Source organism: Chaetodon trifascialis, chromosome 10, assembly GCF_039877785.1.
Source record: "Chaetodon trifascialis isolate fChaTrf1 chromosome 10, fChaTrf1.hap1, whole genome shotgun sequence".
Classification (NCBI taxonomy): Eukaryota; Metazoa; Chordata; class Actinopteri; order Chaetodontiformes; family Chaetodontidae; genus Chaetodon; species Chaetodon trifascialis.
The window spans coordinates 10,176,451-10,190,445 of record NC_092065.1 but is presented as its reverse complement, the minus strand read 5'-3'; the positions used below and the strand labels follow the sequence as shown (position 1 = coordinate 10,190,445).

At 41.2% G+C, this 13,995-nt stretch overlaps 1 protein-coding gene across 1 annotated transcript; it reads left to right on the top strand.

Moving 5' to 3' along the window:
- The first annotated feature begins 137 nt into the window (after nt 1-137).
- On the top strand, nt 138-11,662 carry LOC139337741 (CD81 antigen-like). The gene is made up of 8 exons (XM_070972475.1): nt 138-468; nt 2,237-2,351; nt 7,966-8,063; nt 8,169-8,243; nt 8,403-8,516; nt 8,631-8,729; nt 9,776-9,859; nt 10,014-11,662. The coding sequence occupies exons 1-8, from the start codon at nt 403-405 to the stop codon at nt 10,077-10,079; spliced, it is 717 nt and encodes a 238-aa protein (XP_070828576.1). The 5' UTR covers nt 138-402; the 3' UTR covers nt 10,080-11,662.
- Nucleotides 11,663-13,995: the final 2,333 nt, after the last annotated feature.

The following is a 13,995-nucleotide window of genomic DNA, read 5'->3' as shown; positions in this document are numbered from 1 at the left end:
GTGTGTTAAACATGTTCTATTATTAAAAGATTGAAACTTGTTCGTTCTTCCTGCGCCTTTTACGCACGCAGGCGAAACACGGGGGTGATCCACAGTTTGTCCCACATTTCATCTGACCATGACACATTAATAAACTTGCAGAGGCTCCCTGTTCGCTCTTGCGGATGGGGAGCTTGTTGTTCCCTCTCAGCCTCCTTCTCCTCCTGTCCGCTTCACTTGGTGGGCAGTTCTCCGTCTCGGTTTTCACTCTTGATTATAAAGGAGGAGTTTGCAGCACAGAGGCGCTTACACCCCGACTGGCCTGAATAAACTGAGTGCTCTGGCAGAGACTGTGTGATCCGGGACAGTAGACTGGCCTCACAAACTGTTTGATTTGAGCAAAAGGACGAACAAACTGGCAACATGGCTGTGGCGGGCTGCACGAAATGCATTAAATATATGTTATTTTTCTTTAATTTTATTTTCTGGGTGAGTTGAACTTATTTTACTTTATTTTTTCGCCTTTGGTCTTCAAGTTTTGCTCTCTAATTCTTCCAACTTTCTCTCTTCTTGGTGTTTAAGCTGCCAAACAGCTGCACATTTACGCATCTGTGTAGCGCAGGGCTTAAAGATGATAAAAAGGAAAATCGCACAGGGTTTCCCGCCCTGTTGTATTAATTATGCTGCTCTGTATTTGAGAGCAGAGCAGCATCAAACGAAGAGACACAGCACTCCAAGTCTTGGCCGGGCAGGAGCTGAAATGCTCCTATTTTCTGCATGACCGAACACCAGTGCAAGGTGGCTGAAAGAGAGGGAGAGAGGAGCACATCTGACTGGGTGGGCTTCAGTCTTCTCACAGGGATATTTGTTGATATCTGTTTTTTTATCCTCCAGCATGTCTCACATTAGACCAATCATTTTAATTAATTAACTCATATTTATACTAATCAACTACTTCAGACAGGAAGGTCTGATTCCTGATGTTGTTTTGGATGGAAAACTGAGCAAAATGTTCTCCAGTATTTGGTGATTTGTTGTAATTTCTTGGTTCTCCCCAGATTAAACACACATGAAGAAGGACATTGAAAAGGGTTAACAGAGTTTCTGGGGGAGGGGAGAGCTGTTTTCCCTCTGACATTTCCTTTGTTGGTACCTGGTCACCAGACTGAAGCTTTTGCCTCCCAAAAGCTCAAGAAACATCTCAACCCACAGTTCAGTTTTATTATTCATTCATTTGTACATTCAGCATTCAGTCTGATCTCTGCCTGAGTCCATCTTATTTTCTCAAAAAGTGATTCCAGTAAAGAGACTTGCCACAGTAGTTTATGCAGAATACAGCAGTCCGACTTTTACACTTCATTACATCACATCGGACTTCCTGCAGATGTGTCGTCCACTTTATGTGTCCACTTGTGGCCTTGCGCAGTCAGAATTGGTGACTTGTTTGTGAATTTCCATTTGGTTGTCTGTACAGAGCCATCGTCTTTTTTTAGAAAAGTATTAAATCACCATATCCTGGACACGCCGCACTTGATGGAGTGTTTCCTCTGTTGGTTTTGCTGCTGTGCCTGTCATTGTGAAAACTCTGAGTCCTCTCTTCCTCGTTTTGCTATTTTTCATGTTGAGGATTCAGTTTCCTGTTTCTTGGAGAACAATGGAGAGCAGTCGTGGCACTACATGTATAGATACCTTGAAATAAACATTGGCATAACGAAAAAGAGCGTCAGCATGTGAACAATAAGCTGAACTGGATCTGATCCTTGTGGAGTCGTGCTCCATTGGCCTTTCTGTGATAACACTTTTATCAGGATCTTTCTGATTTATCAGACGCGGAGTAGAGGAAAGAGTGAGGGACATAAAGCTGAGCAACAAAGTTCTTGAGTTGGCTTTAAACAGTGCACTGTGAGGACACGGTCTGTGCCACAGGTCACCAAGGTGTCAGGATGTCCTTTCATCACTTCTCTTAAAGGACACCGGACAGTTCACAGAGCTGGACACACACACACAGAGAAACTAGCAGAAAGGTGTGGACACTGATTTGATCTTAGAAGAGTCCGCCTGATGTCATGACGCCCTTTCATGTCCTCATAAAAAAACATCGTGATGGATCTTTTTTGAAAAGTTAAATATTGATAGCTACAGGTTTGTTTTAATATTCATGCTCTCTTCAATATAAGACGTTATAAATGTCTCTGGTCCTCCCTGAGGTTTGACCCAAGTAAAGAAAATAATTAAGACCTTTTTCTGTCTGGGACAGCTGGCCGGAGGTGTGATCTTAGGAGTGGCCCTTTGGCTCCGCCATGACAGTCAGACCAGCAACCTCCTCATACTTCAGTTTGAAGGCCACCAGGCACCAGGCACCTTCTATATCAGTGAGTATCCACAAACATCAGCATCAGCTGTTGATTCACAATCACTCCAGTACTCAAATAGCACAAAGAATGATTTTGTTCCCTATGCAGAGCTAATGTGAATCTGCATTTTGGAGTTGGTCACCACATATTTTAACAAAAGTCCAACCCAGGGACATATTCCCCATCATCATCATCATCATCATCATCATCATCATCTTATGTTAATGTTTAGATAAACATTATTTTAAAATGGACTTAGACTAGCTGGGAAAGCTGTTTCACATTTCAATGCTGAATGTCCACTGACTGGGCTCATTTTTGGCATAAGCAGGATTGACAAAAGAACATCTTGTAATATAGTAAAATAAACAATACCACAAACTATGGGCTCAAAAACATACCATAAATGTCAACTACGCTCTGTCAGGGTCTCAGCAGAGATAAATTATAGTCTTCACAAAATAAGTATGTATTACAGTTACTACAACCCTGATTCCAGAGATGTTATGTAAAGTGTAAATGCAAACAGAATGCAATCATTTCCAAATGTTCCTGAGCTCATGTAGTAATATTCTTCATACAAGCTTGTGAGTGACTGAGCCTTTCCAGGATGCCCCTTTCATACCCAATCATGATACTCTCACCTGTCACCAATCAACCTGTTTACCTGTGGAATGATCCAAACAGGTGTTTTTGGAGCATTCCACATCTTTCCCAGTCTTTAGCGGCTCCTGTCTCAACTTGTTTGAAACATGCTGCTGCTATCAAATTCAGAATAAGCAGATATTTACAAAAATCAGCAAAGCTGATGAGGTAATGATGTGAAACATTAAATGTATTATCTTTGTACTGTTTTCAATCGAATATATATCAAAAATGATTAGCTAATGATCCCATTCTGTTTTATTTATGCTTTGCACAGTGTTACACACTTTTCTAGAATTGGGGTTGTAAATTAATTTGTTCTCATTAATTTCTTCACCTTCTACAAATTGCTTGATCATCACCATGTGCCCCTCCAACTCCCTCGTCAGCTTTCACCCTGTGTTTACTCCACATTCCTTCTTCTCCACATGACAGGAAGCTCACTGCTAACAGAGTGATGAAAGTTAACTAATTCACAGAAATACCTGTCGTTCACACTCAGCTGGGGCCGTGTGTATGTCCAGAAATAGCAGGAGTGCTGTGACCTCTAAGAAAAGACCAGGAAACAGGACCTGCGTCAATCCGCAGCACGACTACACCTCGCTGTTTATCCTCCGATGTCATTCTGACACTGATTGCCACATACTGTAGATGATGTTCTCTAGCTCAGGTAGATATACATGTTTATGACTTCAAAAAGGTTCTTCCAGGAGAAAGGCCAGATGCTTCAGACAGATGTTGAGACATATGTTGGGCTCTGAGAAAACTAACGGTCCGTGAGCATGGTGCACAAATGAAGCCATCGTGCACCTTCTGTCGCTTCGCACTTTCAAGTATGTGATCATTCCAGGAGTTGTGTTTTAATGCAGCGTAGCCTGCTTTCAGTATATCTTTGTAATGTGAGTCCAGCCAAAACACAGAATCAGGAGTATGTGCCTCAGGTTGTGCTCACTGCATGAACAAAAGTCATAAATCTCCATCATTGCCCTCAGCAATCCACAGATTGGCACTAAAGCCTACAATACATGATATGATTTAAACATTTCAAAGGTCCATCGTCTGGGTTTGTTGTGGCGGTGAACTCAAGTGAGCCCACTAATTTACATTTGGGCTCCTGCTGTTCTCCCATACTTACTCCTCAGTAAGTATATAGAGCGAATAAAAACCCGTGCTTTTTATAGAAGGAAGGCACACTCATGATTTTAAAGGCAGGGCGGCAAAAGGGGCCCACCCAGGCGAGATCAAGGGAATGTTTCTTTTTTTTCTCCTCCCTTGAACATACGCCCTTGCATAATTCAAATAACCTTGTACATCTGCACATTACCCCTCAAATTAGAGTTTGGAGTGGATGTTTTTGGCGTGCTGGCACACCAAAGTGGTATTTATGTAAGGCTGAAAATACACATTCTCCTACCTCTCAACCAGTGCCTGGAATCATGACTGGTGGCAGTTGTCAGTAGTCTGGTCTGGTTAGTGCTACAGCCTCTCAAACTGTAGGAGATACAATAAGTGTGACAGATTTCGTTTTTCAGTTGCTTTACACTGTATGTATAATGCAGAGCCTCGGCCTGAAAAGCTTTTCTGCATCATTTCAAAGCTGAAATAAAACTGCATGTGCATATCACAAAGAGAAAGTACTCACTGGAAGCCTCGAAGCTACTGAAACCTGCTCTGTTGCTACTTTAACCACTTTGTCTAAACAGGAAATTTCTAACATCTCCCACATGAAAATGACAATAAACAAAGATCTTTTGGGTTTTAAAGTCTTCTAAAATCTGATTCTCTCTCAGTCAATAAGTAAATGAGAGGGCTGCTTTCTACTGTTGCTTTTGGACTAACAGTTCAGCTGTCAGTGCTACTGCTCTCAGTGCAGCTGAGCGGCTATGGCTCCAGTTTCATATTTAGCTTACAGAGATGAGAGCACTACCAATCTTCTCATCTAAGTTTTAAAATGCTGTCCTGCTTACAGACCAAGTGATACTTCATCTATTTATAGTTCACACTCCTCAATTATCTCTACATTGTGAATCATCTCGACGCTAATGCACTGTGTGCTGCAAGCTTTAACTTCGGATTTCTAATATTCACTGCTGGAGGTTAGCTGTTGAAGATACTATGCAGGCATGCTCTGCTCCTTTTGCTCCAACTCTTCCTGTTAACAACATGACAGGAGGGAATGTCTATATGGAGCCTTTTTAATCATTAATCCTCACTAGGTTCATTTCAGTTCATCTGTGTCATGCTCCGACACCGTCAACATGGCTTCCCAGCTCTCTTTTTAAGATACTGGATGAGAAAAGAAGAAGAGAAGTCCAAGTGGGGCTTTTAGCCGGTCTTCACCTCCCCTTTTCCCCCCTCTGGAGATTACACAGGGAGACAAGAAATAAATGAACTTCCCCGGTGGTATAAAATTGCCTGTCTCCCTTAAAGTCTCAATGGCCTTCAAACCTCAAAGGGTGTTGTCATAGTAATGGAAGGCAGTGGAAATAATGCCTGCTTTGCCGCATTGCAAACATCAAGTCCTGAAAGAGAAAGGGGGGGGGGGGGGGGTGGAGTTGAGGCAGAGAGAAAAAGAGAGAGTGTAGATGGGAGTGTGTGGAAGGCTTGTGCGTGATATGCAAGGTACAGTGTGAGGCCTGCAGACGTAACATAGTCAGAGTCTCTTACTGGGTCTGTCTGTCCCCTTTTAGACCACTCTGTCAGGCCACATTAGAGGCTGCTTGTGTTTTATCCGCAGGTGTGTAAGAATAAAAAATCCAGAAGCAGACTGCTCCCAGATCGCTTTGCTAAAAACAGTGGTGGAGGATGTTTTCACATGCTTTATTTGAGGAAAATACACTACTTTATACACTGTCAGGTAGTTTATTTCAGTGGTTGCCAGCCTAACAGTCCGGCCCCCTGCAGAGTGTCACAAGATAAATCTGAGGGGTCATGAGATAGTTACTGGGGTGGGAAAGAAAGTGCTGCCACATAAATTTGCATTCATAGTTTGGACTTTTCTCTAATCTTTGCTTTATGTGTGAAATATTGGATCGTTTGACCTCGTTGGGTCTCAAACCAGCTGGGAAATCTCTGTTTGGTGGAACAACGAACAAAGTCAGACATGTCTGAAACGTGACAAGGCGCCCCAAGAAGCTTTTTTGTAACAGGGCACCAGCCAAAACTGTTGGGAACCACTGGTCTAATCTCTAGCATTACATTTTGGATTGTACTTCATAAACTTATCGTGTTTTATGATGTAAAAACCTAATCTGAAAAGTAACTAGTAACCAAACCTGTTAGGTACATGTAGTGCAGTAAAAGGTACCACATTTAAAGGTACCATATTATGGTACCTTTAAATGTGGTACCTTTACTTACTTACTTATTAAGTAACATGAAATGGAAATAATCAAGGGAAGTACAAGCACCTCAAAATTATACTTGAATGAATGTATTTCATTACCTTCAACCACTGACAAAAAGTATTTTGTTTTTAAGGAGTTTTAGCATTAAAGTTGGGAGTTATTCTAGTTCTATAGTTATTCTGTTGCTGAGCTAAATGTTGTTGAGGATGGATTGAAGTTACTAGATTATTCTAAAACCAAGCTACAGCTTCTGTGAAACATAATCTTCTGGCAACTTATTTAAGGTCAGCTACAGTATAAGATGTTAGTATCAAGGTTATTGATGCTAATTAATTCCTGTTGGCATGAAGCCACCCAACCTTTAACCAGCGCTGATGACAACAAGCAGAACCCCATTACAGGCTACACATAAAACAGAAGGGCTGTTCAGGCTTGACCGGAGAGACGGCAGCCGACAAAAAACACCTCAAGGTCCACTGAGTAGCTGTTCTGGAGTTTTCAGTCATATCACATGAACCACAAAATACAGAAATGCGAGATGTTCTCAAAGTGTGCAGCAGAAAAAGACCATTCCCATGACAATGAAGCAAACACTATCTGCAAAGGGACTTTTCAGGGAACCCACCAATGCTGCCATTTTTTCTAATAATTCTTCCACCACAGCTTACAACAAAATAATCAAAGCTATGAGTCTATTTTCTCACAGCTTTAACAACTTTTTAACTGTTTTACAGCAGTGACTCGTGCATTTAGAGGAGCCTGCAACACATTGACATCAATGTATGATGTCTTTTATAATCTATTACATTAATGAATGCCTTCATATCATGCTTCTTTGTATTTAATCAAACTCACCATGCAGCTCGTACAGTAGATTTTTTGTAGCCTTTACTCTGTGCAGAACATTTTCCTTTGAGCTGCATGTTGGCTGACCTCTGCTGTAACCGGAGCTTTATTGCTATTCATTGACTTTTTCCAACAACAGGACTACCCACACTGAAACCTGTTGAATACTTCTTTTTGCCATTGAAAGTCGTGGAAAACGTTGTGGCTAATGGCCAATAGTTGATTTTTGATTAGATTTTTCAAACGCTGTTCGAGTAGAGGAGTAGACTCCTCTTCATATCAGTTTAATCGTACAAAGATGTATGTGTGTGTGTGTGTGTGTGTGTGTGTGTGTGTGTGTGTGTGTGTGTGTGTGTGTGTGTGTGTGTGTGTGTGTGTGTGTGTGTGTGTGTGTGTAAGTGGATGGGTGTCTTTGTATTCACATGGTTCCCTCTGTTTCCTGGGGAAGGATAATGCTCGGGGTCAGGGGTCAGGGGTCAGAGCAGAGGGGGGTTGGGGGGTGTCTGGAAGGCATTTCCTGGCCTGACAGCTGAACAGACTCAGCTCCTGCCTCTCTCTCAGGATCTGGGGGCTGTTTATCTCCAGGATGTCAATAATGTCATGTCATCCTACAGGGAAGCCAAGAGAAACATCCAGGAAGTCCATTACCAAACAATGTGTGGATCAATGACTGGGCAGCAGGCACACAGTGCTCTGACACTGCTGCCCCCTAGTGGTGCTAAGGACCCAATGCCGCCATGATGGACTACATTTCTCGTGTGATGGTCAGTCTCCTGCTGTCTCTGTGTTTGCAGGTGTGTACATACTGATAGCTGTTGGGGCTGTGATGATGCTTGTGGGCTTCCTCGGATGTTACGGTGCCATTCAGGAATCTCAGTGCCTGCTGGGGACAGTGAGTGTCTTTCTGTTCGACTTTTATCCAGCAGGAGCTCTTTTTCTGTTTAAATTCATTTGACTCTTTAAGTTTAAAATGATTTTCTTCATTTTCTTTCTTTAGTTCTTCTTCTTTTTGATCATCCTCTTTGCTTGTGAAGTGGCTGCAGCAATCTGGGGTTTCATGAACAGGGACACAGTAAGCAACGCATACAAACACACACACACACACACACACACACACACACACACACACAAGCATCTCACAGTAAGGCTGCATGTTTGTGCATTGATTTTCCATCTGTGCTCTGGTGTAACTGCTCTGTTTGTCTCTAAAACAACTCGCGGCTGTCCACAGATCTCCAAAGAACTGATCAACTTCTACGACTCTGCGTACATTAAGGCCGTGGATGTCTCAGGGTCTCCCAGTAAAGACGCTGCCATCAAGGTGCTGGATGTTTTCCACAATACGGTACGTCAGGATGGAACTCAACCAGTTGTTCTGTTATGTGTAAAGAAGTGACAGAAGTCTGATTGCATATTTTGTTAAGTGACCTCCTGTTTCTGCTCCTTCTCTCTCCTCCAGCTTGACTGCTGTGGTAAAGGAGACGACACCGCTCTCTTCAAACAAGTCATGGGTACTTTGTGTCCCAGAAAGTCTCCAGAGGATTTTCAGAAATCTCAGGTATAAACTGTTTCTTACTGAAATTCACAACGAACACAATACCTGTACGATACCAGATATAGAATATATCAGCATCTTTAGACAGAGGGACAAACACAAATTTCAGGTTTTATGAAATTATCTCTGCATTGATTAAATCCAGCTTATAACCAAAGACTAAACAAATACAGCTGAATGAGAGACGGCAATATGACATACACCTGTATCCTACAGCACATGTGACGCATCACTGGGTTAACTTTAGCAGCACCAATGGGCTGTTTTTACCCATGGTTAGTGTTGTTTTTTATATAAGTGTTGGGTTATTGTCTCAAATTAAAAATATGGTTAGATTGACCCAGTTCAAGGTTCAAGGTTCAGCTTAATTACCATTATACAACACAGGATTGCACAGTAAAATGCAGTTGCAGCCCCCTCCATGCTACACAGAGAGAAAATGTACAGACAGATATTCACATGTTTAAATTAGAATAGAATAAAAATAATAAAATAGGCAATAAAATAGAACAGAGTATGCAGAAGTAGCACTAAAGGAAGACATAAAAATAAGTAATATATATATATATATATATATATATATATATATATATATATATATATACTGTATACTCTCTCTCTCTCTCTCTCTCTCTCTCTATATATATATATATATATATATATACACACACACACACATATACATATACATATACATACATACATACATACACACACACACACATATATATATACATATATATATATATGTGTGTGTGGGGGGGGTTAGGGTTACAGTACATTGTTGACTCATTTGTAAATGATTGCATTCTGTTTTTATTTATATTTTACAGAGTCCCAACTTTTTTGGAATCACAGTTGTATTTATGCCTCTAATAATAGATAATAGATAATTAATTATTCAGAGTTGTGCAGCCAGAGGCAGCTGATATTCAGCACCTTGTTTTGACAGCAGACCCGGCTCTCCGTTACATGCCATCCATTACACTGTGTGGTGAGTGTGAGGAGTGAAATATTCCCGTCTTTGTTCTGCCTCTCTCTCCTCCCAGAGCTGTCACGATAAACTGATCGAGCTGTTCTCTGAGAAGCTCTACCTGATTGGTCTGGCTGCTCTGGTGGTTGCTGTCATCATGGTGAGCGTCAGATTGAAAATATGGATGTGTATTTCACACGGCAGCCTCGCAACATGGCCGCAGAAGCTCCTGCTCTTATCAGCTGTGATAAGGCCGCAGGTGCTTGAATAGAAGACTTATTGAATTAAACCGCTCTGTCCTTCTTCCCATTTAGATCTTCGAGATGATCTTCACCATGGTGCTCTGTTGTGGGATCCGTAACAGCCCTGGGGTGTACTAGGAGTCCCATCAGTCCACATCAGCCTGTCATGGAGTATTTTATTATGTGTTTCTATGCATCAGCTCCCCTTCCTTATGATTATGACGTAACAAGTTGGATCTCTCTCTTTTTAGTCTAGATTAGAAAACATCTTCTTTTTTTTTTAAATATTGCTAATCCATCAACACTTCCTTACACAATAATTAAGCTTCTCTCAGTCAGATGTTCTTTATTTATCATACAACATTTATACATGAATATTTTCTACATGTTGTGAAAAGTCATTGAACTTAGTGCTGTTTTTATGGATGTATAAATTGTATATATACTTGTCATGTGTTAATAACACGTAGGAGAGTCCATGTATTCCCTGATTGATTGTTTGTGACGCATGTTGCTGCAGTGTTACAGTGTTATAATATAATTTAAGCAGCAGGGTTTAGCAGGGTTAGCCTTTAATGATTATCAGGATGATGAGTTAATCTGTGTTTTTTTAGTCGACTGTGTGTCTCATCTTTGTGCCTAATGAACCATCTTCATGCTGTCTTTCCTTCATTAACCTGTGAAACATCCACCCTAATGACCAAATCAAACATGTCTCCTTACTCCACCTGTTTTAATAATGCTAATAAATTGTGTCATCTCCCTTTTTTGGGTGGAGCATACACTACGTCAGTGTTTCCCAACCTTTTTTTTTTTGCTTGTGACTCCTTAAGGTGATGCAATTTCTCGATCCTCCAAACATGTGAGTAGTGCGATCAGACAGGCATTTTTCACCTCTCAGATGATTTTATTTCAGTACTTTTTAGAGGTCTGAAGAGGTGAAACTGATAGAGAAAAGCCAGGAGAATAAATGTGTGTATCCACATGAGATCAGTGAGATCGGGTTTTTTCTCATTTTCTACCTGAGCAATCATCTTGTGACCACTTGAAGGTTGTAGCTCCTGGGTGAAGAACCACTGCACTTCACATTTGAGTTAAAAATACAAAAATTTCACCACCTTATGCATCAATCCAAGTCCAAGTAATCAAGCATAATAATGAAAATCCTCAATTAAAATGTCTTGTGTTTGACTGTTAGACACATACTTGATCTCTATTTTACACTAACATACTGAATCTGTACAACAATCTCTTCCCCCCTGACAGTTCACCTACTTCACACCTTCTCACAAGCCTACAGTAGTTGCCGTGTTTCACCACAGGGGGGCAGTGTGACATAAACACCCCTTTTGTTCACTCAGCACAATCTGTCCCAGTGCAGCACAGTTGAATACATTAAAAACTGAACCGACTTGTATTTCTGGCACCGTGGCAGCAGACACACCCAGGACACACACTGTTTGTCCTGGCAACAGGTTTATATTCTCATCAGAGGACACAGCATGTATGATGTCACGAGTGACAAAGTTGAAATCACACTGAGGATGGCCCTGAGCTCACACACGTTCCCTTACATCTTCATGACGCATAATTGGTGGGTAGATATTTTGAGGAACTTTGTTGAGTCAAACAACAACACAGTGGCTGTGGTTTCTGGACAAAACACACAAAGTAAATGCAACACAATACATGAAAGGAGACCTTCTCCTGTTTTCTCAGTGACTTCTGTTTCCCTTCTTTATTCTTTGCCTGACTTAACATTACACCTCTCAGTACAACACAATAAAAGCACAAAGTGCAGCTTCCAAAATGACCATAAAGTTGTATCAACACCTCTCTTAAATGTTTCAGCAAAAGTGAACATTATAACCATTATGAAGGCAGGCTTTGCTGCAGGAGTGGTGTCGTACACTGTGTTAGTTTAGGCTGATGTACCTAATAACTGGTAACTGAATTAAGGTTTTCAGTAGAGTATACTGTATGTGGTGTTTCATATCTACAAAGGACCCCTGAATTAATCTCTATATGATATTATTTTTATATACATATCTATCAATATCTGTCAATACCTATCTGATTTTTTTCTGTTTTCTTGGTTTTGGCTTTGCTCTTAATGCAGCAGTAAAAAAAGCAAACTCCCTGTTTCAATATGACAATGTCCCCGTGCACAAAGCCAGGTCCATACAGACATGGTTTTCTCAGACTGATGTGAAAGAGCTGACCTCAGCCCTGTCCAGCACCTCTGGAATGAACTGGAACACAGACTGAGAGTCTGGTCTTATCACCGAGCATCAGTGCCTGACTCACAGATGAACAAATGTGAACGATTCCCTGCAGCCAGGTTCACAATCTGCTCTTAAGTCTTCCCAGAAGAGTGGGAGCTGTTACAGCAGCATTAATGCCCAAGGCTGTGTAATAATCACTCATCAATCGCATATGGGCTGTAAATTTTGGGGTCATATTTGATTCAGTATTGAAGTTTGGCAAACAGATAAATCAAGTTGTCTGAGACCTCTCACCTGGTGAAACCCCTTTATCTCCACCTGAATACTCCAACTCTTTAAATTTTGGCATCACTTATCGCATTTCCAACTAGTTAAAAATGCAGCAGCGAGATCTTAACACAAATGTGCTGTATGGGGTCGTGGAGGCCCCGGGCCAAATTTCCAACAAATGTAACTGGAGGGCTAACAAGCAGATAGACCTGTCTGCGGTCTAATTAACTACAAACGCAAGTAACGTCACTGTGTAGGATAGCGTACTGTACATTTAGCTGTCTGTGAATGATGTTGCGACAGATATATGCTTTCACTCTCACTGCTGCCAGGAAGCTGATTTGGACAAAGAGCTCTAAAAGCCTACTGGGCGCTACCTGCTCAGGATTACAGACCGAGCTAGCGATGAGCTGGTGCACATAGTGGAGCGTCAGTGCTGATCTGCTGTGGCGGGAGGCTTTGGACAGGAGTGTGACTAACATGTTCACGTTCAGAGTTTAAGCCAACAGCATCATCTGAGAGCGCTGGTTCACCTGCAAAACATCTCTTTCAGTCTGAGGGTGAGTATGAGGTGTCACATGTCACATGTCTGCTGCTATAATTTCTGATGACATTTTAGTGTTTGTATCTCCTTCTGCATGTGCCGAGTGAGTGAACGTGTGAACATTTTTTAGTATTATGTCTTATTTAGGGCTGCAACTAACCATTATTTCATTATCGATTAATTTACCAATTATTTTTCACAATTAATCGGTTAGTCTATAATATGTCAAAGCCCAAATTTACATCTTTAAATTATTTCTTTTTTGCCAAACCAACCATCCACAATCCAAAGACTCTTCATTTACTGTCATACATGACAAGGAAAAGCAGCAAATCCTTATATTTAAGAAGCTAGAACGAGAAAATGTTAATTACTCGATTATAAAAATAAAGCAAATGGTGATTAAATTTCCTTCGATCGACTAATCGCTGCAGCTCTATTTTTTTATTGTACATTTATTTTTATGATTTTTTTGATGTTTGGCTTTTGGGCACGTAGCGTAGTTTCAGAGATTACCGCAGTCAGACAGCTGACGCATGAGACAATAGGCAGAGCGAAGTTGTCACTCTCGCTCTCATGCAATCACTCTCTCTGACGTGCATACACACACACACACACACACACACACACACACACACACACACACACACACACACACACACACACACACACACACACACACACACACACACACACACACACATTTCCCTAAGTCAGTAAGCTTTGGGCTGATTCCTGTCACTCAGTTCCTCTGAACTGGGCTGGGAATTCAGTAATACAGCTGTACAGATGAGCCGCTGCAATGATTAAGTGAGTCATCTATGAAATGTTGCAACATCCTTAAAAAAAAATCAGATGGTGTCTTATCACACACTGTAAATGAAATGTTTCTGTGCAAATTTATACCCCAAAAAAACCTCAACCTCACATCCCATCAAGACTCTCCTCTTGGGTTGAAAAGCTCCAGTGTAACTAAACAGTGAACTGTATTTTGTGTTTGCTCCTGTTCCTGTTC